General features: G+C 48.9%; 2 protein-coding genes, 1 long non-coding RNA gene and 2 pseudogenes across 6 annotated transcripts in view; all 5 read right to left on the reverse strand.

The window, feature by feature from the left end:
• Positions 1-2941, reverse strand: part of LOC114867569 (protein Atg16l2-like) — an 8118-nt gene extending 5177 nt beyond the window's left edge. For all 4 annotated transcript variants that reach the window (XM_029170371.3, XM_029170370.3, XM_029170368.3 and 1 more), the window contains exons 1-5: positions 2600-2941; positions 2048-2105; positions 1897-1972; positions 1348-1421; positions 948-1199 (exon numbers count right to left, since the gene is read on the reverse strand). In XM_029170371.3, coding sequence (XP_029026204.2) covers positions 948-1199; positions 1348-1421; positions 1897-1972; positions 2048-2105; positions 2600-2765 — 626 coding nt within the window. In that variant the 5' untranslated portion in view covers positions 2766-2941. The remainder of the gene's footprint in view (positions 1-947; positions 1200-1347; positions 1422-1896; positions 1973-2047; positions 2106-2599) is intronic.
• A 141-nt stretch (positions 2942-3082) lies between these two features.
• LOC129602943 (uncharacterized) lies at positions 3083-18153 on the reverse strand. The gene is made up of 11 exons (XM_055514170.1): positions 18124-18153; positions 17949-18019; positions 17787-17861; positions 17125-17135; positions 16965-17044; positions 16822-16894; positions 16395-16407; positions 15338-15358; positions 3851-4092; positions 3522-3622; positions 3083-3432 (listed from the first exon to the last, which is right to left on the reverse strand). The coding sequence occupies exons 1-11, from the start codon at positions 18151-18153 to the stop codon at positions 3274-3276; spliced, it is 876 nt and encodes a 291-aa protein (XP_055370145.1). The 3' UTR covers positions 3083-3273.
• On the reverse strand, positions 4238-13380 carry LOC114868327 (WD repeat-containing protein 62-like; annotated as a pseudogene).
• Positions 18154-19481: 1328 nt separating the features above from the next.
• On the reverse strand, positions 19482-21302 carry LOC114868328 (WD repeat-containing protein 62-like; annotated as a pseudogene).
• Positions 21303-23711: 2409 nt separating this feature from the next.
• Positions 23712-25011, reverse strand: LOC114867590 (uncharacterized). The gene is made up of 4 exons (XR_003787899.3): positions 24905-25011; positions 24347-24404; positions 24195-24270; positions 23712-23723 (listed from the first exon to the last, which is right to left on the reverse strand). It is a non-coding gene; the product is annotated as an uncharacterized LOC114867590 (long non-coding RNA).
• Between the last annotated feature and the right edge of the window lie 70 nt (positions 25012-25081).

Here is a 25081-nt window from a genome sequence, read left to right on the forward strand (position 1 = left end):
GTGATGTGTAGTGGTGTGTTCAGGTGTTATACCGTGTAGTGATGTGTAGTGGTGTGTTCAGGTGTTATACCGTGTAGTGGCGTGTTCAGGTGTTATACCGTCCAGTGGCGTGTTCAGGTGTTATGTGTAGTGGTGTGTTCAGGGTGTAACACCGTGCAGTGATGTGTAGTGGTGTGTTCAGGGTGTTAACACCGTGCAGTGATGTGTAGTGTGTGTTCAGTGTAACACCGTGCAGTGATGTGTAGTGGTGTGTTCAGGTGTAACACCGTGCCAGTGATGTGTAGTGGTCGTGTTCAGGTGTTACACCGTGCAGTGGCGTGTTCAGGTTGTTACAAACCGTGCAGTGGCGTGTTCAGGGTTACACCGATGCAGTGGAGTGTCGGTGTTACACCATGCAGTGATGTGGTTCAGGTTGTTATGGTAGTGGTTGTTCAAGGTGTAACACCCGTGCAAGTGGTGTGTTCAGGTGTAACACCGTGCAGTGGTGTGTTCACGGTGTTACACCGTGCAGTTGCGTGTTCAGGTGTTACACCGTGTAGCGGCGTGTTCAGGTGTTGTTGTAGCGGGTTGTTCAGGTGTTGTGTAGTGGTGTGTTCAGGTGTCACACCGTGCAGTGATTGTATTGGCGTGTTCAGGTGTTACACCGTTGCAGTGGCGTGTTCAGGTGTTACACCGTGTAGCGCGTGTTCAGGTGTTGTGTAGCGGTGTGTTCAGGTGGTTGTGTAGTGGTGTGTTTCAGGTGTAACACCGTGCAGTGAGTGTAGTGGCGTGTTCAGGTGTTACACCGTGTAGCGGCGTGTTCAGAGTGTTATGTGTAGTGGGTGTGTTCAGGTGTAACACCGTGCAGTGGTGTGTTCAGGTGTTACACCGTGCAGTGGTGTGTTCAGGTGTTACACCGTGTAGCGGCGTGTTCAGGTGTTACACCGTGCAGTGGTGTGTTCAGGTACCTGGACCTGTGTTCGTTGCGGCTGTTCATGCGGTCGGCCGCCTGCTGCTTGCTGTAGATCATGTCCTCCAGCAGGTGTCCCCCTCTGTCCTCCGCCTGCCTCAGACTCATCTCTGCTGCTCTCTGTCGCTCCAGAAGGGAGTCGTACTTCGCCTTCACGGCCCTGTTCTCCTGCTTCACCTGCTCCACCCGCATGTTCAGCTCCTGACGGGCGTCCGAGGCCCGTTCCAGCAGACGCTCCTCCTCCTCCAACCTGACAGAATCAGTGGATTTTATTCCTTCAAAGCTTTTTGGCAATGACTAGATTTAGTTTATTGCCATAACGGAGCTGCTGTGAACATCATTTTCACTGCTGCTGAAGAATGACGTGACGCTGCGGCCGTCAGGTGGAGGAGACTCACCGGACGCGCTGCTGCTGCAGGACGCATTCTTTGACTCTGATCTGCTGCTGCAGCTCCACCACCCGATACGCCAGCTGGAGGCCACAGGGAAACAAAGGCTCCACTGTCAGCGAGCGCCCGCGTCGCGCCCGCTTTTTGACACGAACGCGTCACTGTGTTTCAACCATCGACCTGCGGATGCGTCTCCAGGGACGTTATCTGATAAACATGAAGGTCTGAGCGCGTGGTGGCGTCAGGATGTTTGGACCCACACATGTTTACTGTAAACACGGAAGCGTCTAGAACAGTTCCATCAGAGGGGCGGTGCCGTCTGCTTCACTGTTTGATGGGACTTGAGGCGTTCAGGGACCATTTAGCCTAATTAATCACACTTTAAATTCATCAGCTACTAATCTGGGTAATGACCAGATTATGTCATTACAGATCTTAATGTGCTGCCTGTCGAGAAGCTTCGATTTTTACTGGTCTGATGTTTTTAGTCTGAGTAATCATCATCATAAAAAAATAAATAAATAAATAAATAAATAATAATGACTGCTGCTGTCTGACCTCTCCTGTGGTTTTCTTCAACTGGTCGTTCTGCTGGAGCAGAGAAGAGACGGAGCTGCTGCTGTCAGAGGGACGTCTGGAGAAACAAAACAAACACACCCTCATACCTCCAGAAAACAGTCACACTGAGAGGGAGTTGCAGGTGCGTTACCTGGTGCAGCTGCTTATTATTCCTTTGGCCAGACTGTTTTTTTCCAGCAGCCGAGTGTCTGAAAAAGAGAAAAGCACGATCAGCAGAGGGTTCTGGTCCAGGTGCTGAACTAACCCAAACCCGTTGAGTAGCATCCTAAAGGCTGGAGCTTCAGGATGGTGCATTGCATCAGGAAGTAGCACTAGATGTGGTTTAGGGTTCTACCGCATGGCTGGAACCGGTTCACTGTAAAAAAGGGATCCAGAGGAACCCGGTTCCCACTGATCTGGTCTGTTCCAGAGGGGAACAGACCAGACAGGGAGGTCAGTGGTTTGACCGGCTCAGTTATCATGATACCACTTACAGAACCGGCCCATTTAACGACCCTGTAGAATCTGTTTCTGCCAGTAAACACCGTTGGTTATATACAGAAAATCAGGAAGGACGTTTCCGAACCAAACTCGGACTCAACAGACAACTAACCAATAAACCAATTTTGAAATGGAGTTTGGTTCGGAGGCTCAAACTTTTTGCAGCCGTCACCAGAACCAGACTTAAGGCACAGACTCTTACAGAAGCAGATCAGGTCCTGGAACATGTGCTGGTTCCGGTCTCGGTTCTTCAGCTGACGGACGACGTGTCTCTTCCAGGACTCCGAGGACCTGCGGCCGCTGCGCTCGGGAGCTCCGGGTGAATCCGTCCGGACCACGCCGCCGGCGGCGGCCGTCACAGCGGCCATGACCGCGGCCCGGCAGCTCGACGCAGCCCAGATACTGAGGAGCGCTCGGAACCGGGCCACGTGGAGCCGTGTCCGGCTCAAGCTCCGGACTTCGCTTCTCTTCGCGTCTGTTGTTGAACTTCTGCTGCTTCTCACGTCTCCGCCCGCTCACAGCGCTTCCTGGTTCCACTAGAGAGCAGGCGCGCACGCGCATTCTGCAGGGCGCGCTCCCGAGACTCTATTCATCCGTTTGTTGTGTACAGTACTGTTTTCTACATGAAGTCTGACTCGAACCCAATCGAATAAAAATAAATTAATGAACCCAATAAATAAATCTGTGAAAGCACAAAAACTTTATTACAGAATCTACAGTTTATGTACAAATGCAGTAAAAAAAAACAACACAGACATAAGGTGCTTTAAAATAATACTGGTGTTTTTTAGTCATTGACCTGAATCAGCACTGGTTCTGGTTCAGTCGGTCCAGTTTGTTCTGGATTGTCGGAACCAGCGGCTCTGAGCAGAGACCTCATCGCTCATCATCCCCGCGTCGACCGGTGGAGGCGCTGCCGTTGTTGGGGCCGTGTTCCTGCAACACGGACTTCAGCTCAGCACTAACGTCATCGAACGCCTCCTGCAGCACAGACAACATCTGACGCTGCTCTGTGACCTGGGTGGATCTGCCGAGCTGAAGAAAGCAGAGCGTGGTGTTTTACACAGAAACGCTGTGACACTGATGTTTTAGACTGGACTTTAAAGTCTGTAACGGCAGCGAACCTGCTGGTAGAGATGAACGGCTCGTCTCACGGTCTGCCTCAGGTCTACGGTGACACACTCGCACTGCTGCAGACTCACCGACTCCTGAACATCAACTGAACCTGCAATGACAGGCGGCGGCTCATTTGCTTCTACAGTCCAAACATGCTACCAGACACACGATGCGTTAATCTTTAGCAAAGCACATGTTCGAAGCCAAACTCAGCCCAGCAGGTCAATACTAGAATCAGATGAAACAGAACAGAGCCAAAACATTGGCACAGACAATAATAGTAACAGTTAGGACGTATCTTCATAAAGAATGATCCGGCTCTGTCTGTGTGTGTCACCTGGATCAGCCTGAACCCTGGTTTCGGAACCTCCTGCCCTTTCCTCCTCTACGGCAGCGGGGCAGGTGATGAGGTCACAGGCTGTGGCCGTGGTGGAAGGGGAGACAGTGGGGACGAAGCTCAGGGCGAGAGTCTCATCTCCGCTGCTCCTCCTGCTGACGCCGTCCTGTGATGCTGCTGTGGGGGAGGTGTCCGTCACACGGCTAACTGCAGGTAAGTGAAGCTGACGTGATGGAGCATCACTGACGGAACCGAAGGAGGAGGACGCACAGAACAGACAGCACATTGATACCAGACAGAAAAACAACCTGACCTGATACAGATGCGATGCAGGGAAAACAGACCATTTGCCTGTGATGTTGTGATACCTGCAGGTCTTGTTCCCGATGGGCTTCAGAGTTGGTTCTGATGAGGTCCAGGCTGGCAGACAGCAGCGGGGCAGGAGGCTGAGGTTCTGAAGAACACACATTCTCTTTCTCCTCCTGACTGAAAGATGTTAGCATCATGGATCAGTTTGGCTCTAGAGCTGGTCGTCGTTCCCAAGGATCCGAGCCTCGGTGCCTCCTGCTGGGCCACGGCCGCCTCACAGCCTGTGTGAGCTACCAGACTCCTGGAGGCGACGTCTGATGGTTCAGGAAGAAGAAAGTGGTCAGACAGTGACGCCAACAGGCAAAAGACACTCGACGGGATTAGTTCCAGTCAGACGTCCAGCGATCAATGACACTGGGAAATTTTCTGATGTGTAACTGGAGCAAATGCCTCAAAGTGTCAGTGGAACACTGAGGAAGTAAAGAAAGCAACTATCACGTAAAGGCCCCAGTGGAGAATCCAGAGGGACACGCATTCACAAAGTTACTGCATCGCTTGTGAAACATTTGCAGCTGCTTTATGCTCAGGGTAAATCAGACAGAACAACTGAAAGCAGATGTGGTTTAAAGTATCAAAGACTGACAGATGAAAGTGATGACATGAGAAAACAGCAACACGAGACGTTGGGTTTGATTTTGCTGCTCAGTCACATTACTATTTCTGAATCTTCACCCATGTCCTCTAAGTGACATCACTTTTGTAAATTCAATTCATCAACTGTATAAAAGCCGACTGCTTTTTCCTCAAGTGACAGAAAAGTAAGACACAGAATCAACATCCACAAACAGATCAGAAAATCACCCATGTTTTAAAATGTATCAGGGAAAAACAAATCAAAACAAATTTGCTAAACGCCAGTGAACCCACAGTGAGGAAGTGAATCGGTGACTGTTTCAATTTCCACCACACAAATGAACCCTTCAGTTTGACTAGAGAAAACACCAGGATGCCCGACACACCTCCTGACCTCTGCACTGGACGACCACCACAGTGTGTCGTCGACGCACTGGGCGGCGAATGGGCAGATGGGAAATCACACAGGACGTTCTTCTAGAATGCACTGACTTCTGGCGCGGCACTGTGGTCACACAGAAGCAAACGCTGAGGCAGTAACTTAAAAGACCAACATGTATGATATGAGGAGTCCCTCTGGGAAGCACCATCCTCCTCCTCCACCTGCAGAGCAGACATGATGAAGGACGCTATTGCTAGTTTCCATCCCTCAGCAGAACGGTTGTCATCCACCATCTCAGTCTAATCCAGAGCACAAAACTATGACGCAAATATTACCTGGTTCTTTTTTCCTTTAAATCTATTAACCTAGGGAAGAAAAAAACTAATCTGTGCATCACAACATCAACTGGAGGTGAAGCAGCACTTAAACCTGAACTTTATTACGGTTTATCAAACACCTTAGACCAACAAGCCAGTCTGACCTGTCCTCCTCAGTCTCCCTTCACTCCTACTCCAACAATCAGAGGTCACTCACCTACACAGCTACTGCTTGCTCTTTCTTTTAGAGCCGACTCCAGTGATGTGGCTCCGTTGCTTGAATCCACGTTCACCTGGAAGAGAGAAAACTATTCAGTTGATAAGAAAACAAAATAACAACTTTGTTTCAGCTGCGTCCATGTACCGAAGTGTTGCTGATGTTTCTCTCCTCCAAAATCCGAGTGGGGATGAAGACAGGCGGTGGCACTCTGCTTGCCCAGGGCCTACAACAGAGCAGAAGCAAACAGTAATGGCCATGTTACTGAGCAAAAGGTCAAAGGTCACCACATCCGTCCCACACGTCTACCTGAGTCGGTCCTGAATCGAGAGAGAACGGGTGGAGATGCTGAGTCGAGGGTTTAGGAAGTTTTTTTCCTCTACAGGCTGCAGAGTTCTGAGGTCAGTGTCAAACTTTTCTGAAAGATCAGAGGTCATAAAGTTCATGTGTGGAGCAGGATGATGTTCGATAACAGGTCAGGAGTAAACAACCTGGCCTCAACCCCCAATAAGCATGGACAAACAAACAATTAATTCCTCTTCTAAACCATCAGAAGGAACAAGCAGTTATTTCATACCTTCACTCAGACTCAAAGCCAGAGTGTCAAATGGTTCTTCAGAGAGTTCTGGTCCCTCGTCGTCCTCCAGACCCAGACTGCCCACAGAGCTGCACTGACTCAGCGAGTCTGTGTCTGACAGGGAGGATGGGGTTTAACAACGCGTGCATGGAGAAAACTATAGGTACAACTAGAAATGTCCTGTGCTCATTTGTGCAGTAAAAAAAGGATCCTTTGGGTCTAAAGTTAAAATAAAATAAAATAAAATAAAATAAAATAAAAACCAAGGTAAATGCACAACATCAGGACTTAGATTTCTCCTCTTTGGAGGGTCTGATCATTTGAGTAAACACGACTGAATGGGTTTCGTAGGAACCTACCGGCCTCATGCTGCTGCTCCAGACTTCCTGCTGAGCCTTCTGAGTCCAGACACAGCTGAGACTGACCTCTGACCTCCAGCTGCAGGTCGCCAACAACCTTCAACATCGAACTCTCTGACAACACAAACAGTGACGGGATCCAGCAGCTGTTAAAACAGTATGTTGAAAACAGGAGCCATGAATAGAAGCGATAGACCTGTCACCTGTCAGTCGTAGTGTTCGGGTTGGGGGTAGAGGATGTAGCTGTTCCTGTCCACACCTGTGGTTTTGCAACACCTGAACAATCACGCAGAGAAACAAGATTAAAATGTTGCTGGGATTCAGACAAAATGCTGTCAACAGGTTGAACTACTGACAAAGTGGAGGAGAGTCACAGCAGCTCTCACCTCATCATCTCCATCTTCCTCCTCCAACATGCTGTCCAGAGTCTGAGGGTGGAAGTCTTCCTCCTCCTCTTCCTCCTGACTCTTTGTGGGACTGGAGAGAAGATGGAGCAGATGGTCAGAGGGTTGAAACTGTTCCGTCCAGACGGACTCCGCACTTGATGAGGGCTCGATTCGGACTGGACGAACGACGGTCGTTCCCCGTGACCCTGCTGAACACACAACACACACCTGAACACAGCTACAGGCTGTTCAAGCGTCTGAGTGTAGCCTTCACATCACAGACAAAGGGACTTAAACATCACACTGACCAGTTTTCGAAACCACATGGGCAGTTTTCCGTTGGTCTCAAGCAGCGGAGCATCTGAAACACAAGCGGCTACATCAGCAGCAGTGGTTCCAGGAGGACTCCCAAAGAAAGAAGTTATTGCCTGATTTTAAGATGCAAACCCTACCATGAACTGAACCATCCTCCTCACTGTGAGAAAAGTCCAGTCTAGTTGGAGTCCTGAGGTCAGACTCTTCGACTTCCTGTATTGATGTAGCCGAGAGGAGGGAACGGTAAATGTCTCCCTCCTGAAAAATAACAATGTCAGCATGATTAAATGGATCTGTGTGAACTGGACTCCAGGACGTTTCCTCCCTCACACCTGATGTTTGGCTTCTGGCTGCTGGTCTCAGATACAACTTTTAGGTTGAGGCCTCGCGCTTCTTCCTCATGGTGCTGGTCATCTGAGAGGTCCAGCCTCCACATGAACACACAACTACATGCACAATACAAATACAAAGTATGATAATATGGATGAGGAGACCTTGTTACAGAACAAGTTTGGTTGAAGTGGATGAAGTTCACCTGTCTGCTGAGACTGTGATGAGGTGTCTGCAATCCTGACTGAATCTCATGCTGGTCACAATCTCTGAGTACACAAACACAAAGGTGAGAATACGGCCCCACCCTGATGCAGACACAGCTCATCTTGTGCCCTGTGAAATAAGTGCAGCTCATGTCCTTCAGACAAGATGGATTTAGTTACCTGAATGTCCAAAGAGCGTGGCTACACATTCTCCTGTGTGATAGTCAAAGATGGGTGATGTTTTATCAGAGCAGCTGGTGGCATAGAAACTCCCTGAAGGGTCCATCTGAACCTGCAGACAGTGACAAAAACAAGCGCACACCTTTAGTCAGCAGTGAAGCTTACTGCCCAGGTCAATGTCTACACCAGCACCAACAGCCCAACGTGAAGATAGTGAACGGTGCAAGTGAGCAGAGGAGGTGACGAGGAGGAGCCTGGGAAACCATTACTGTGTCTGTACCTTTAGCAAAGCTCCTTCATCACTGGACGAGCCTGTTCAAACACTTCTTAATTTTCCCAGTTTCTGTTTGTAGACCCTGAAACACAGGACTACTCATATAGATTCACAGGATTTTAAGAAGCTTTGATGAAACCACTGTGTGACAACCTCATTGGTTACCTGATATTTCTATCCTGAACAGGCGATGCAACGTGTGTCCCTGACGAGTCCAGGTCCATGTCATACAAGGTGGTCTTCTCCACCACGTGATGACTTCTGGAGAAGGACAACCCTTCACAGTCTGGAGCACAAAGAATTAGCAGGTCACAGGCAGAGAAAAGCATTTTACACACGAGGCTCTGCAGATAAGGGCTGTGCTCACACCTGACCTGTTCAACTGTCTGAAAGTAGATGCTCTTGTCAGCGCCGCAGCTCACCATTCGGACCTCAGGACTCACCCCTGGAAAACAGGTAACAGTAGTGCTTATCCAGAACAAGCAACAGTGACACCAAACTGAACGAGCGTGATTATACAAATGCAGCATGAAACAGACAGTCTGCATACCTGAACTCTTTTTTTTAAGAGGATGAAGAAGTCACACAAGCGATTTAATAAAGCTGAATGTGACCAGTTACCTGTGAATTTGACAGCAGTGATGGAGGCAGAGTGGTCATTCAGAGTCCCCTCCAGGTCGTAGTTCTTCTCCAGGTTGAAGATGTGGATCAGTCGATCCCTGCTGGCTGAGGCCAGCAACTTCACACCTTAAACATCAGGAGTCTCATTACTTGAAACAGACAGCACCAGATGGTTCTGTACGGTGGCCACTACACCGACCGTCCAGGTTTATACCTGTGGACTGAGGCGAGTACTCCAGACACAGAACTTCAGAGTCATGAGCCTCAATCTTCACCAACTCATCCAGAAACTCCAGACCAAAAATTCCTAAACACAGAGGAACATGTCAGCAGGACTCAGATCTGTCTGAGCATGTTGCCACGTTACCACATGTATATTACCGAAGGTTTCCACAGCGGTCTGCAGCTGCCAGGTGCTGTCCATCAGGGCTAATACTCAGCACTCTGATCCCAGCCTTCCCATCAGCCCCTGATGCTTCCCCCTCTGCCTGCAGGTGCTGCGTGTTCTCCCCCACATACAAATCCTCAATAGGTCCTGAGCGATTACACAGGGACGGATGTAACAGAGGTAAACGTACATACTTGGAAAGCAGCTGTTGTTCTTACGTTACTGTAGAGGTTCCTAGGTCCAGGTGGATGAGTCCGTGTGCCACAGCCTGATGGTGTTATCAGATGAGCAGGTAAGAAATGAGGACAGAGGAAGACAGGCTAGAGACACATCTGCTAGCTCTGGATACACCTGGAAGACCAGGTCAAAGGTCACAGCGTTGCACAAGGTCCTACAGCTGTTCTGCTTTTATTTAAAAAAGACTTCTGTGAACATTTAAGTACTTTAAATGTGGTAATTTCTGTAGGTAAATCTATGTAATAGAGTTTACACTGGAGATTCTAGTATTAGGTATTTCTGAAAGGTATTTAGACATCAGTCAAGTGAGAGATCATCCTACAGCATTTGTACACTGACCTCAACGCTCCACACACGCTGCTGTGGTAGAGAGCGGAGTACAGCTTCCTCACATTCTTCACATCTTTACGTCCCACACGTACACACTGTGGTCTTGTACACGCAGGTAAGGTGTCTGGGATGCAGGGTCAAAGGTCAGAGCCAGCGTGTCTGGGTACTGAGCACCTGGACTGACAGGTAGCAGGCTTTCGGGGAGGAAAGAGAGTAATAAGAGGATTTTGTGTATCTGGGTTTTACTGGTGACAATCCAGTGTCCGCAGTGATGGTACCCGGGCTGTAAACTCTGTGCAAGGTCGACTCCCAGGCTGTGCGGCCGATGTAGATTGGTGATGTACTGCAGATTGGCAGGATTAAACAGTCTGACCACACCATCAGCACATCCACAGAAAATGAAGTCCTCACTGACGGACAGGCAGCTCACAGACGACGTCTGCAGCAACAGTAAACATACAGTTTTCTGATCAACCCAAAGCGTTTGTTTATGTCAACTGTGCTTTAATATGTAGTAATCAATAGATAAGCTGTAGCTTCAATACATAGAATACAGGCGTGGTCCAGCTGCGCTCCTCACTGACCTTCAGGTTGACATAGGTCTCCAGCTGTCGCCTGCAGTTAACCAGGCACAGCAGGCCAGAGCTGGTGATTGCAGTAGGTGCTGGACGACGCAGAGCCACGGCCACATGACACCCCACAGACACACTGTTTTATGGTCCCCTAGCAACCCAGATCCGACCGATCAGGGGCACCGTGCTGTTCACCTGGACACAAAGAAGGTTCACACAGTCAGCCTCAACTGCTGGCAGGAATGAACGAACGGTCACCGAGCTGTGACTGGTCCATGCTGCAGTACCCGCCGCTCTTTGGGACGCGTCCAGGGTACCAGAACTTGACGTGACGGTTTCCTGCAGTGACGAGTAGCTACTGTCCTGAGAGAAGGACAAAGCATACACTCGGCTGGAAACTTTGTTGGAGGCGGATGATGGCACCTTTCTGCTCAGAGAGACAAAGTATTATTTTAATAATCATTAGAGCACCACATTTGAGAAATACCACATTATTATCTTTGTGTTTCTGTTTCAAGGTTTCATAACAGATAGTGTCTCATCTAAAACCATACAAGCTAACGCCTGATACACGTGAGAAAACATCATTTATTGGCCTATTTAAAAAAGGAAAAAAAACTGTCCTGTGTTTAGCATTAATTCAAACTTTAGCCAAGGTCCAGACATGTTTCATTAGCTCAGCTAACAGTCTTCACATTAAAAGTTTGAAACATGCAAAATATGTAGGAAGATGCTGTTCATACTGCAGTAATAGGACAGGACTGTTTGCTACCACCTGCTAAGGTAGATAGATAAACACAGTAATAGTACATGTGGAGTACTGTTGCAGTTTCATCCAAATGGATATAAATGTCATAGCGGTTTTCATTGTCAGCGCCTGGTGGAGGGTGTGCATTCCTGTGCTTGCTCACCCTCCAGTCCCAGACGCTCACAGTCATGTCGTGCTGGTATCCCACAGAGACAATGTAGCAGCTGTTTGTAGAGAAGGCCACACAGGAAACGCCGTATTTATGAGACTGAACCTCAGCAACCTGGACGCCGCTCACCTCCCACACCCGCACACAGGGCATGCGGCCGCTCTGAACACAAGTGACACAACGCATTCACTACAGTAAGCTGATAATGTGCCGTCTGTGCCCTTGATTCAATGGGGGGGTCTGTGATCGTCATTTACAGCATGAGAATCGTTAATGAAAAACATGATTCCAACAGAATAAATTAAAACAGATGACACATATGGCCCGAAACAACATATTGGCTCCAATGAAAGGTGATACAGTGACTTCGGGACCATTGGTGCAGTTAGTTCGGGTCAGCGTTGGTAGGCAGACAGCCTAATGCCTGAATTCATTAATGAGGGCCACAACGAACACCTGAGGTTTGTCCTCAGGTGTCCAGACAGACAACAACTCTGCTCTTACCTCACCAGTGACCAGGTATTTTCCATCATGAGAGAAAGCCAGAGCACTGAAAGGATTTCTGAAACACGGACACACCCTCGTCGTCATCATCATCATCATCATCATCATCATCATCGGACGTCAACAGCCAATGAACAGACCAACTCTCTACCTGGATGTGTTGATGATATGACTCTGTTTGTTCTTCTTTGGGTGAAGCAGCACAACAACACACCTGTAACAAACAGATTCCATCAAATACCTAACTAACTACTATTACAGCAGGCAGTGCTTAAACCAGCGGTGTCCAAGCGCTGTCCTCAAGGGCCGCTGTCCTGCTGCTTTTCCCCAACTCTCCCTGTCCCATCTAATACTGATTAGTCCCTCAGCAGAAAACTGACACATCTGATCACATCTGATCAGGACAGTGGCCTTCGGGGACTGGAGCTCAACACAGATGGGACTTACCCTGCAGGATAGGCAACAAGGCCACAATTTGGATCTGAGGTCAAACCACTGCTGCTGACTGTGCTGATACCCAGGACCTTCTCCAGGCTCACCTGCAGCAAACACACAAAGGAAAGTGCAGAAATACTGATGCTTTTATTGAACTTTGTTTGTGAATCTCGTTTTCTTGTTCTCGTTTGTGAATAGTTTGAGGCTGTGGGAAACAATAATACATTTGCGTCATGTACTGACAACCATGAAACATAATCAGTGTGATGAATGTGACGACATTTGGTTACATTATAGTCAAACTAACAACTCGTGTTCCACTGGACAAACATCTGTTAGCCAGAATGAGTGAATGGATACAACACAGTGGATTAGGTTTCATCTGACATCAGTCTGCAGAACTTAGCTCTCTGTCCCATTAAAGCCTCGGGACGTTCTTCCTTCAGGCGTTTGTTATTTCTATAAATCGCTGTACAAACTTGTGGCTTTCTGACCCAGATCAGCCTTTTACCGGTCCCGAACGCACCGACAGGCCGCCTCTACCGAGCCACAGGTGGCCTGCAGCTCATATTAAAACCTAAACATTGACTCTTTTATTAAGAAATTAAAACGCCCGACCTTTAAATCAGCAAGTTTTATTAAGTTCAGTGTAGTTAATTGTGTCAACGGCTCAATTCCGGTGTATTCTGAAACTAACGGGACTGTGATGCTAATAGCTAGCTCAGATAGCAGCGAGGAGCTGGACGTTACCCGGCAGCTCGTCTTTCGCCGCTGGTTCGGGCGGCTCTTCCTCCCCGCTGGCTGCCGCCTCTTCGCAGCGCAGTCCGCTCCGTCTGCCATGACACCCCTGCTCCAAAGCCTAGCTTAGCGTCATGCTAACTGTGGCTGAAGAAACCTGACACTTATGTGCGCGGCGGGACTCCGGTTCAAACTGAGCTCCGCCCACTGTCTCAAAAACCCACCAATAGATCGCTAAGGTTTCTCCCTCCGCTCCCTGACAACCAATGAGTCGCGTCCAGCCAGCGCTACCCCCAAAACAGCGACGAAGCACATAGCAACCACTAACTCCATGACGTCGATAGTTTGATCTCATTTCCAGATTTCCACTACACATCCCCGTATTATAAATGGTAAAGGAATTCAGTTCTGCTCTGTTTTAGTCAAATTTAAATGATAACCCTACGCATGACTCTTTTCTCTTTAAACCTGAGAGGATCTACTAATAACAACCTTTACTGTGGTCCTGTCTATGATAGAACGGGGAAATTCAAAATAAACAAAAAAATCATACCAAATTATAAATGGATTTTGTTCGGAGGCTCAACTTTTTGCCAGCCGTCACCAGAACCAGACTTAAGGCACAGACTCTTACGAAGCGGTCCAGGTCCTGGAACCTGTGCTGGTTCCGGTCTCGGTTCTTCGGCTGACGGCACGACGTGTCTCTTCCAGGACTCCGAGACCTGCGGCCGCTTGCGCTCGCGGGAGCTCCGGGTGAATCCGTCCGGACCACGCGCCGCGCGGCGGCCGTCACAGAGCGGCCATGGACCGCGGCCCGGCAGCTCGACGCAGCTTCCATATACTGAGGAGCCTCGGAACCGGGCCACGTTGGAGCCGTGGTCCGGCTCAAGATCCGGACTTCGCTTCTCTTCGCTCTGTTTGTTGAACTTCTGCTGCTTCGTCTTTCTCACTTCCCGCCCCTCAGCGCTTCCTGGTTCCACTAGAGAGCAGGCGCGCACGCCATCTGCAGGGCGCGCTCCCGAGACCTATTTCTTCACGTTTGGTTGTGTACAGTACTGTTTCTCATGAAGTCTGACTCGGAACCCAATCGATAAAAATAAATAATGAAACCCAATAACTAAATCTGTGAAAGCACAAAAACTTTATTACAGAATCTACAGTTTATGACAAATGCAGTAAAAAAAAAAACAACACACAGACTAAGGTCTTTTAAATAATACTGGTGTTTTTTAGTCATTGACCTGAATCGCACTGGTTTCTGGTTCAGTCGGTCCAGTTTGTTGTTCTGGATTGTCGGGACCAGCGCTCTGAGCAGAGACCTCATCGCTCATCATCCCCGCGTCGACGGTGGAGGCGCTGCCCGTTGTTGGGCCGTGTTCCTGCAACAACGGACTTTCAGCTCACGCTACGTCACGAACGCCTCCTGCAGCACAGACAACATCTGACGCTGCTCTGTGACCTGGGTGGATCTGCCGAGCTGAAAGAAAGCAAGCGTGGTGTTTTACACAGAAACGCTGTGACACTGATGTTTTAGACTGGACTTTAAAGTCTGTAACGGCAGCGAACCTCTGGTAGAGTGAACGGCTCGTCTCACGGTCTGCCTCAGGTCTACGTGACACACTCGCACTGCTGCAGACTCACCCGACTCCTGAACATCAACTGAACCTGCATTACAGGCGGGCGGCTCATTTGCTTCTCCTACAGTCCAAACTGCTACCAAACACACATGCTTTAATCTTTACAAACGCACATGTTTCAAGCCAAACTCAGCCCAGCAGGTCAATACTAAATCAGATGAAACAACGAGCCAAAACTGGCACAGACAATAAATAGTAACAGTTAGGACGTATCTTCATAAAGAATGATCCGGCTCTGTCGTGTTGTGTCACCTGGATCAGCCTGAACCCTGGTTTCGGAACTCCTGCCCTTTCCTCCTCTACGGCAGCGGGCAGGTGATGAGGTCACAGGCTGTTGCCGTGGTGGAAGGGGAACAGTGGGGACGAAGCTCAGGGCGAGAGTCCTCATCTCCGCTGCCCTCCTGCTGACCGCCGTCCTGTGTGCTGCTCTGTGGGGAGGTGTCCGTCACACGACAACTGCTAACGTGCAGGTAAGTGAAGCTGACGTGATGGAGCATCACTGACGGAACCGAAGGAGGAGGACGCACAGAACAGACATCACATTGATACCAAGACAGAAAAACAACCTGACCTGATACAGATCGATGCAGGAAACAGACCATTTGCCTGTGATGTTGTGATACCTGCAGGTCTTGTCCCGTGGGCTTCAAGTTGGTTCTGATGAGGTCCAGGCTGGCAGACAGCAGCGGGGCAGGAGGCTGAGGTTCTGAAGAACACACATCCTCTTTCTCCTCCGACTGAAGATGTTAGCATCAATGGATCAGTTTGGCTCTATACTGGTCGTCGTTCCCAAGGACCGGCCTCGGTGCCCTCCTGCTGGGCAACGGCCGCCTCACAGCCTGTGTGATACTACAGACTCCTGGAGGCGACGTCTGATGGTCAGGAAGAGAAAGTGGTCAGACAGTGACGCCACCAGGCAAAAGACACTCGACGGATTAGTTCAGTCAGACGTCCAGCGTCAATGACACTGGGAAATTTTCTGATGTGTAACTGGAGCAAATGCCTACAAGTGTCAGTGGAACCACTGAGGAAGTAAAGAAAGCAACTATCACGTAAGGCCCCATGGGAATCCAGAGGGACACGCATTCACAAAGTTACTGCAACTCGTCGCTGAAACATTTGCAGCTGCTTTATGCTCAGGGTAAATCAGACAAAACAACTGAAAGCAGATGTGGTTTAAGTATCAAAGACTGACAGATGAAAGTGATGACATGCAGAAAACAGCAACACGAGACGTTGGGTTTGATTTTGCCGCTCAGTCACATTACTATTTCTGAATCTTCACCCCATGTCCTCTAAGTGACATCACTTTTGTAAATTCAATTCACATCAACTGTTAAAAAAGCCCGACTGCTTTTTTCCTCAGTGACAGAAAGTACAACACAGAATCACCATCCCAAACAGATCAGAAAATCACCCATGTTTTAAAATGTCATCGGAAAAACAAATCAAACAAATTTGCTAAACGCCAGTGAACCCACATGAGGAATGAATCGGTGACACTGTTTCAATTTCCACCACACAAATGAAACCCTTCAGTTTGACTAAGAAAACACCAGGATGCCCGACACACCTCCTGACCTCTGCACTGGACGACCACCACAGTGTGTCGTCGACGCACCTGGGCGGCGAATGGGCAGATGGAAATCACACAGGACGTTCTTCTAGAATGCCACTGACTTCTGGCGCGGCACTGTGGTCACACAGAGAGCACACGCTGAGGCGTAACTTAAAAGACCAACATGTATGATATGAGGAGTCCCCCTCTGAAGCACCATCCTCCTCCTCCCCCCCTGCAGCAGACATGTGAAGGACGCTATTGCTAGTTTCCATCCCTCAGCAGAACGGTTTGTCATCCCCCATCTCGCTATCCAATAATCCAGAGCACAAAACTATGACGCAAATATTACCTTTTTCTTTTTTCCTTTAATCTATTAACCTAGGAAGAAAAAAACTAATCGGTGCATCACACACATCAACTGGAGGTAAGCGCACTTAAACCTGCCTTATTTACGGTTTATCAAACACCTTTAGACCAACAAGCCAGTCTGACCTGTCCTCCTCAGTCTCCCCTTCCTCCTACTCCAACAATCAGAGGTACACTCACCTACACAGCTACTGCTGCTCTTTTCTTTTAGAGCCGACTCCAGTGATGTCTCCGTTGCTTGATCCACGTTCACCTGGAAGAGAGAAACTATTCAGTTGATAAGAAAAACAAAATAACAACTTTGTTCAGCTGCGTCCATGTACCGAAGTGTTGCTGATGTTTCTCTCCTCCAAAATCCGAGTGGGGATGAAGACAGGCGGTGGCACTCTGCTTGCCCCAGGGCCTACAACAGAGCAGAAGCAAACAGTAATGGCCATGTTACTGAGCAAAGGTCAAGGTCACCACATCCGTCCCACACGTCACCTGAGTCGGTCCTGAAATCGAGAGAGGAAACGGTGTAGATGCTGAGTCGAGGGTTTAGGAGTTTTTTCCTCTACAGGCTGCAGAGTTCTGAGGTCAGTGTCAAACTTTTCTGAAAGATCAGAGGTCATCAAGTTCATGTGTGGAGCAGGATGATGTTCGATAAACAGGTCGAGTAAACAACCTGGCCTCAACCCCCAATAACATGGACAAACAAACAATTAATTCCTCTTCTAAACCATCAGAAGGAACAAGCAGTTATTCATACCTTCACTCAGACTCCAAGCCAGAGTGTCAAAATGGTTTCTTCAGAGAGTTCTGGTCCTCAGTCGTCCTCCAGACCAGACTGCCCACAGAGCTGCACTGACTCACAGTCCGTGTCTGACAGGGAGGATGGGGTTTTAACAACGCGTCATGGAGAAAACTATATGGTACAAAACTAGAAATGTCCTGTGCTCATTTGTGCAGTAAAAAAGGATCCTTTGGGTCTAAAGTTAAAATAAAAAAAATAAAATAAATAAAATAAAAACCAAGGTAAATGCACAACATCAGGACTTAGATTTTCTCCTCTTTGGAGGGTCTGATCATTTTGAGTAAACAACGACTGAATGGGTTTCGTAGGAACCTACCGGCCTCATGCTGCTGCTCCAGACTTCCTGCTGTACCTTCTGGTCCAGAACACAGATAGACTGACCCTGACCTCCAGCTGCAGGTCGCAACACTTCAACAACTCGAACTCTCTGACAACCAAACAGTGACGGGATCCAGCAGCTGTTAAACAGTAGTTTGAAACAGGACCCCATGAATAGAAGCGATAGACCTGTCACCCTGTCAGTCGTAGTGTTCGGGTTGGGTAGAGGATGTAGCTGTTCCTGTCAACACCTGTGGTTTGCACACCCTGAACATCACGCAGAAACAAGATAAATGTTGCTGGGATTCAGACAAAATGCGTCAACGGTTGAAAACTACTGACAGTGGAGGAGAGTCACAGCCAGCTCTCACCTCATCATCTCCATCTTCCTCCTCCAACATGCTGTCCAGAGTCTGAGGGTGGAAGTCTTCCTCCTCTCCTTCCCTCCTGACTCTTTGTGGGACTTGGAGAGAATGATGGAGCAGATGGTCAGAGGGTTTGACCTGTTCCGTCCAGCGACTCCGCACTTGATGAGGGCTCGTATCGGACTGGACGAACAGGTCCCCGTGTACCCTGCTGAACCACACACACCACCTGAACACAGCTACGGCTGTTCAAGCGTCGGGTGTTAGCCTTCACATCACAGAACAAGGGACTTAAACATCACACTGACCAGTTTCGAAACCACCATGGGCAGTTTTTCCGTTGGTCTCAAGCAGCGGAGCATCTGAAACACAAGCGGCTACCAATCAGCAGCAGTGGTTTCCAGGACTCCAAAGAAAGAAGTTATGCCTGGTTTAAGATGCAAACCCTACCATGAACTGAACCCATCCTCCTCACTGTGAGAAAAGTCAGTCTAGTTGAAGTCCTGAGGTCAGACTCTTTCGACTTCCTGTATTGATTGTACCGAGGAGGGAACGGTAAACTGTCTCCCTCCTGAAAAAATAACAAGTGTCAGCATGATTAATGGATCTGTGGTGAACTGGACTCCAGACGTTTCCTCCCTCCACACCTGATGTTTGGCTTCTGGCTGCTGGTCTCAGATACACTTTTAGGTTGAGGCATCCTTCTTGTCCTTCCTTGCTGCGGTCCCTCTTGCTGGCATGAGAGTCCAGTCCTCCACATGAGACACACAAACTACATGCCAATACAATACAAAAATGTATGATAATATGGATGAGGAGACCTTGTTACAGAACAAGTTTTGTGAAGTGGATGAAGTTCACCTGTCTGCTGAGACTGTGATGAGGTGTCTGCAATCCTGACTGAATCTCATGCTGTCACAATCCCTGAGTACACAAACCAACGGTGAGAATACGGCACCCACCCTGATGCAGACACAGTCATCTTGTGCCCTGTGAATCAAGTGCAGCTCATGTCCTTCCAGACAAGATGGATTTCGTTACTGAATGCCAAAGAGCGTGGCTACAACATTCTCCTCCTTTCGGTGATAGTCAAAATATGGTGTTTTGTTTTTATCCAGAGCAGCTGGTGGCATAGAAACTCCCTAATGAGGGTCCATCTGAACCTGCAGACAGTGACAAAAACAGCGCACAGCCACCTTTAGTCGCGGCAGTGAAGCTTACTGCCCAGGTCAATGTTTACACCAGCACCAACAGCCCAGTAAGATAGTGAACGTGCAAGTGAGCAGAGGAGGTGACCGAGGAGGAGCTGAAAACCATTACTGTGTCTGTACTTAGCAAACACTCCTTCAATCACTGAACGCCTTTCAAAACACCTTCTTCCAATTTTCCCAGTTTTCTGTTGTTAGACCCCTAAACACAGATACTCATATAGATCACAGGATTTTAAGAAGCTTGATGAAACCACTGTGTGACAACCTCATTGTTACCTGATATTTCTATCACTGACAGGCGATGGCAACGTGTGTCCTGACGAGTCCAGGTCCATGTCATACAAGGTGGTCTTCTCCCCCCACAAGTGATGACTTCTGGACGAAGGACAACCCTTCACAGCTCTGGAGCAAAAGAATTAGCAGGTCACAGGCAGAGAAAAGCATTTTCACACAACGAGGCTCTGCAGATAAGGGCTGTTGCTCACACTGACCTGTTCAACTGTATGAAAGTAGATGCTCTTGGCTCGCCGCGCTCACCATTCGGACCTCAGGACTCACCCCTGAAAACAGGTAAACAGTGTGCTTATCCCAGAACAAGCAACGTGACAAGACACCAAACTGACGAGCGTGATTATACCAAATGCAGCAGCAAACAGACACGTCTGCATACCTGAACCTTTTTTTTTTAAGAGATTGAAGAAGTCCCAACAAGCGTAATAAAGCTGAATGTGACCATTACCTGTGAATTTGACACAGTGATGGGGGCAGAGTGGTCATTCAGAGTCCCCTCCAGTGTCCTAGTCGTAGTGTCTCTCTTCTCCAGGTTGAAGATGTGGATCAGTCGATCCCTGCTGGCTGAGCCAGCAAACTTCACACAATTAACATCAGGAGTCTCCATTATCTGAAACAGTACAAGCACCAGATGGTTTCTGTACGGTGGCCACTACCATACACCGACCGCCAGGTTTATACCTGTGGACTGAGGCGAGTACTCCAGACACAGAACTTCAGAGTCATGAGCCTCAATCTTCACAACTTCACATCAACTCCCAGAAACTCCAGACCAAATTCCTAAACACAGGGAACATGTCAGCAGGACTCAGATCTGTCTGAGCATGTTTGCCACGTTACCACATTTTATATTACCGAAGGTTTCCAGCGGTCTGCAGCTTGCCAGGTGCTGTCCCATCAGGGCTAATACTCAGCACTCTGATCCCAGCCTTCCCATCAGCCCCTGATGCTTCCCCCCTCTGCCTGCAGGTGCTGCGTGTTCTCCCCCCACATACAAAATCCTCAATAGGTCCTGAGCGATTAAACGGGACGGATGTAACCGAGGTAAACGTACATACTTGGAAGCAGCTGTTGTTCTTAACGTTACTGTAGAGGTTCCTAGGTCCAGTGATGAGTCCGTGTGCCACAGCCTGATCGGTGTTCATCAGATGAGCAGGTAAGAAATGAGGACAGAGGAAGACAGCTAGAGACACATCTGCTAGCTCTGGATACCACTGGAGACAGGTCAAAAGGTCACGCGTTGCACAAGGTCCTACAGCTGTTCTGCTTTTATTTAAAAAGACTTCTGTGAACACTTAAGTACTTTAAATGTGGTAATTCTGTAGGTAAATCTATGTATAGATTTACACCTGGAGATTCTAGTATTAGGTATTTCTGAAAGGTATTTAGACTCAGTCAAGTGAGAGTCATCCTACAGCATTTGTACACGACCTACAACGCCCCACACACAACTTTGTGGTAGAGAGCGGAGTACAGCTTCCCTCCTCACATTCTTCACATCTTAATTACGCCCACACGTCACCACTGTGGTCTTGTACACGCAGGTAAGGTGTCTGGACGTCAGGGTCAAAGGTCAGAGCCAGCGTGTCTGGGTACTGGAGCACCGGACTGACAGGTAGCAGCTTCTGGAGGAAAGAGAGTAATAAGAGGTTTTGTGTTCTGGGTTTTACTGGTGACCTCCATGTCCGCAGTGATGGTACCCGTGCTGTAAACTCTGTGCAAAGGTCGACTCCCAGCTGTGCGGCCGATTAGATTGGTGATGTACTACTAGCAGATTGGTCAGGATTAAACGTCTGGACCACATCACCATCAGCACATCCACACAGAAAATGAAGTCCTCACTGACGGACAGGCAGCTCACAGAGACGACGTCTGCAGCAACAGTAAACATACAGTTTATGTTTTCTAAACCCAAAGCGTCTCGTTTATGTCAACAACTGTGCTTTAATATGTAGTATCAATAGAAGCTGTGTAGCTTCAATAACATAGATACAGGCGGGTCCACGCTGCGTGCCCTCACGGACCTTCAGGTTGACATAGGTCTCCCAGCTGTCGCCTGCATTTTAACCAGGCACAGCAGGCCGACTGGTGATGCAGTAGGTGCTGGCACGACAGCGAGCCACGGCCACATGACACCCACAGAACACACTGTTTTTTATGGTCCCCTAGCAACACCCGACCCGACCGATCAGGGGCACCGGCTGTCACTGACACAAAGAGTTCACATCACAGCTCCTCAACTCAATGTGCAGAATGACGAACGGTCACCGAGCTGTGACTTGGTCCATGCTGCAGTACCCGCCCGCTCTTGTGGACGCGTCCAGGTACCACAGAACTTGACGTGACGGTTTCCTGCAAGTGCCGAGTAGCTACTGTCCTGAGAGAAGGACAAAGCATACACTCGGGCTGGAAACTTTGTGGGAGGGCGATGATGGCACCTTTCTGCTCAGAGAGACAAAGTATTATTTTTAATAATATTACGAGCACCACATTTGAAGAAACATACCACATTATCTTTCGTTGTTTTCTGTTTCAGGTTTCATAACAGATAGGTCTCATCTAAAACCATACAGCTAACAGCCTGTACACGGTGAGAAAACATCATTATTGTGGCCTATTTAAAAAAGGAAAAAAAACCTGTCCTGTGTTTAGCATTAATTCAAAACTTTAGCCAAGTCCAGACATGTCCATTAGGCTGCACTAACAGTCCTTCACACTCACATCAACCGTAGTGATGTGTAGTGGTGTGTTCAGGTGTTATACCGTGTAGTGGCGTGTTCAGGTGTTATACCGTCCAGTGGCGTGTTCAGGTGTTATGTGTAGTGGTGTGTTCAGGTGTAACACCGTGCAGTGATGTGTAGTGGTGTGTTCAGGTGTAACACCGTGCAGTGATGTGTAGTGGTGTGTTCAGGTGTAACACCGTGCAGTGATGTGTAGTGGTGTGTTCAGGTGTAACACCGTGCAGTGATGTGTAGTGGCGTGTTCAGGTGTTACACCGTGCAGTGGCGTGTTCAGGTGTTACACCGTGCAGTGGCGTGTTCAGGTGTTACACCGTGCAGTGGCGTGTTCAGGTGTTACACCATGCAGTGATGTGTTCAGGTGTTATGTGTAGTGGTGTGTTCAGGTGTAACACCGTGCAGTGGTGTGTTCAGGTGTAACACCGTGCAGTGGTGTGTTCAGGTGTTACACCGTGCAGTGGCGTGTTCAGGTGTTACACCGTGTAGCGGCGTGTTCAGGTGTTGTGTAGCGGTGTGTTCAGGTGTTGTGTAGTGGTGTGTTCAGGTGTAACACCGTGCAGTGATGTGTAGTGGCGTGTTCAGGTGTTACACCGTGCAGTGGCGTGTTCAGGTGTTACACCGTGTAGCGGCGTGTTCAGGTGTTGTGTAGCGGTGTGTTCAGGTGTTGTGTAGTGGTGTGTTCAGGTGTAACACCGTGCAGTGATGTGTAGTGGCGTGTTCAGGTGTTACACCGTGTAGCGGCGTGTTCAGGTGTTATGTGTAGTGGTGTGTTCAGGTGTAACACCGTGCAGTGGTGTGTTCAGGTGTTACACCGTGCAGTGGTGTGTTCAGGTGTTACACCGTGTAGCGGCGTGTTCAGGTGTTACACCGTGCAGTGGTGTGTTCAGGTACCTGGACCTGTGTTCGTTGCGGCTGTTCATGCGGTCGGCCGCCTGCTGCTTGCTGTAGATCATGTCCTCCAGCAGGTGTCCCCCTCTGTCCTCCGCCTGCCTCAGACTCATCTCTGCTGCTCTCTGTCGCTCCAGAAGGGAGTCGTACTTCGCCTTCACGGCCCTGTTCTCCTGCTTCACCTGCTCCACCCGCATGTTCAGCTCCTGACGGGCGTCCGAGGCCCGTTCCAGCAGACGCTCCTCCTCCTCCAACCTGACAGAATCAGTGGATTTTATTCCTTCAAAGCTTTTTGGCAATGACTAGATTTAGTTTATTGCCATAACGGAGCTGCTGTGAACATCATTTTCACTGCTGCTGAAGAATGACGTGACGCTGCGGCCGTCAGGTGGAGGAGACTCACCGGACGCGCTGCTGGCTGCAGGACGCATTCTTTGACTCTGATCTGTCTGCTGCAGCTCCACCACCGATACGCCAGCTGGAGGCCACAGGGAACAAAGGCTCCACTGTCAGCGAGGCGCCCGCGTCGCGCCCGCTTTTGACACGAACGCGTCACTGTTGTTTCAACCATCGACCTGCGGATGCGTCTCCAGGGACGTTATCTGATAACATGAAGGTCTGAGCGCGTGGTGGCGTCAGGATGTTTGGACCCACACATGTTTTACTGTAAACACGGAAGCGTCTAGAACAGTTCCATCAGAGGGGCGGTGCCGTCTGCTTCACTGTTTGATGGGACTTGAGGCGTTCAGGGACCATTTAGCCTAATTAATCACACTTTAAATTCAATCAGCTACTAATCTGGGTAATGACCAGATTAATGTCATTTACAGATCTTAATGTGCTGCCTGTCGAGAAGCTTCGATTTTTACTGTCTGATGTTTTAGTCTGAGTAATCATCATCATAAAAAATAAATAATAAAATAAATAATAATGACTGCTGCTGTCTGACCTCTCCTGTGGTTTTCTTCAACTGGTCGTTCTGCTGGAGCAGAGAAGAGACGGAGCTGCTGCTGTCAGAGGGACGTCTGGAGAAACAAAACAAACACACCCCTCATACCTCCAGAAAACAGTCACACTGAGAGGGAGTTGCAGGTGCGTTACCTGGTGCAGCTGCTTATTATTCCTTTGGCCAGACTGTTTTTTTCCAGCAGCCGAGTGTCTGAAAAAGAGAAAAGCACGATCAGCAGAGGGTTCTGGTCCAGGTGCTGAACTAACCCAAAACCCGTTGAGTAGCATCCTAAAGGCTGGAGCTTCAGGATGGTGCATTGCATCAGGAAGTAGCACTAGATGTGGTTTAGGGTTCTACCGCATGGCTGGAACCCGGTTCACTGTAAAAAAGGGATCCAGAGGAACCCGGTTCCCACTGATCTGGTCTGTTCCAGAGGGGAACAGACCAGACAGGGAGGTCAGTGGTTATGACCGGCTCAGTTATCATGATACCACTTACAGAACCGGCCCATTTAACGACCCTGTAGAATCTGTTTTCTGCCAGTAAACACCGTTGGTTATATACAGAAAATCAGGAAAGGACGTTTCCGAACCAAACTCGGGACTCAACAAGACAACTAACCAATAAACCAATTTTGAAATGGAGTTTGGTTCGGAGGCTCAAACTTTTGCAGCCGTCACCAGAACCAGACTTAAGGCACAGACTCTTACAGAAGCAGATCAGGTCCTGGAACATGTGCTGGTTCCGGTCTCGGTTCTTCAGCTGACGGACACGTGTCTCTTCCAGGACTCCGAGACCTGCGGCCGCTGCGCTCGGGAGCTCCGGGTGAATCCGTCCGGACCACGCCGCCGGCGGCGCCGTCACAGCGGCCATGACCGCGGCCCGGC

This window comes from Betta splendens, chromosome 13 (assembly GCF_900634795.4).
Source record: "Betta splendens chromosome 13, fBetSpl5.4, whole genome shotgun sequence".
In the NCBI taxonomy this organism is placed as follows: Eukaryota; Metazoa; Chordata; class Actinopteri; order Anabantiformes; family Osphronemidae; genus Betta; species Betta splendens.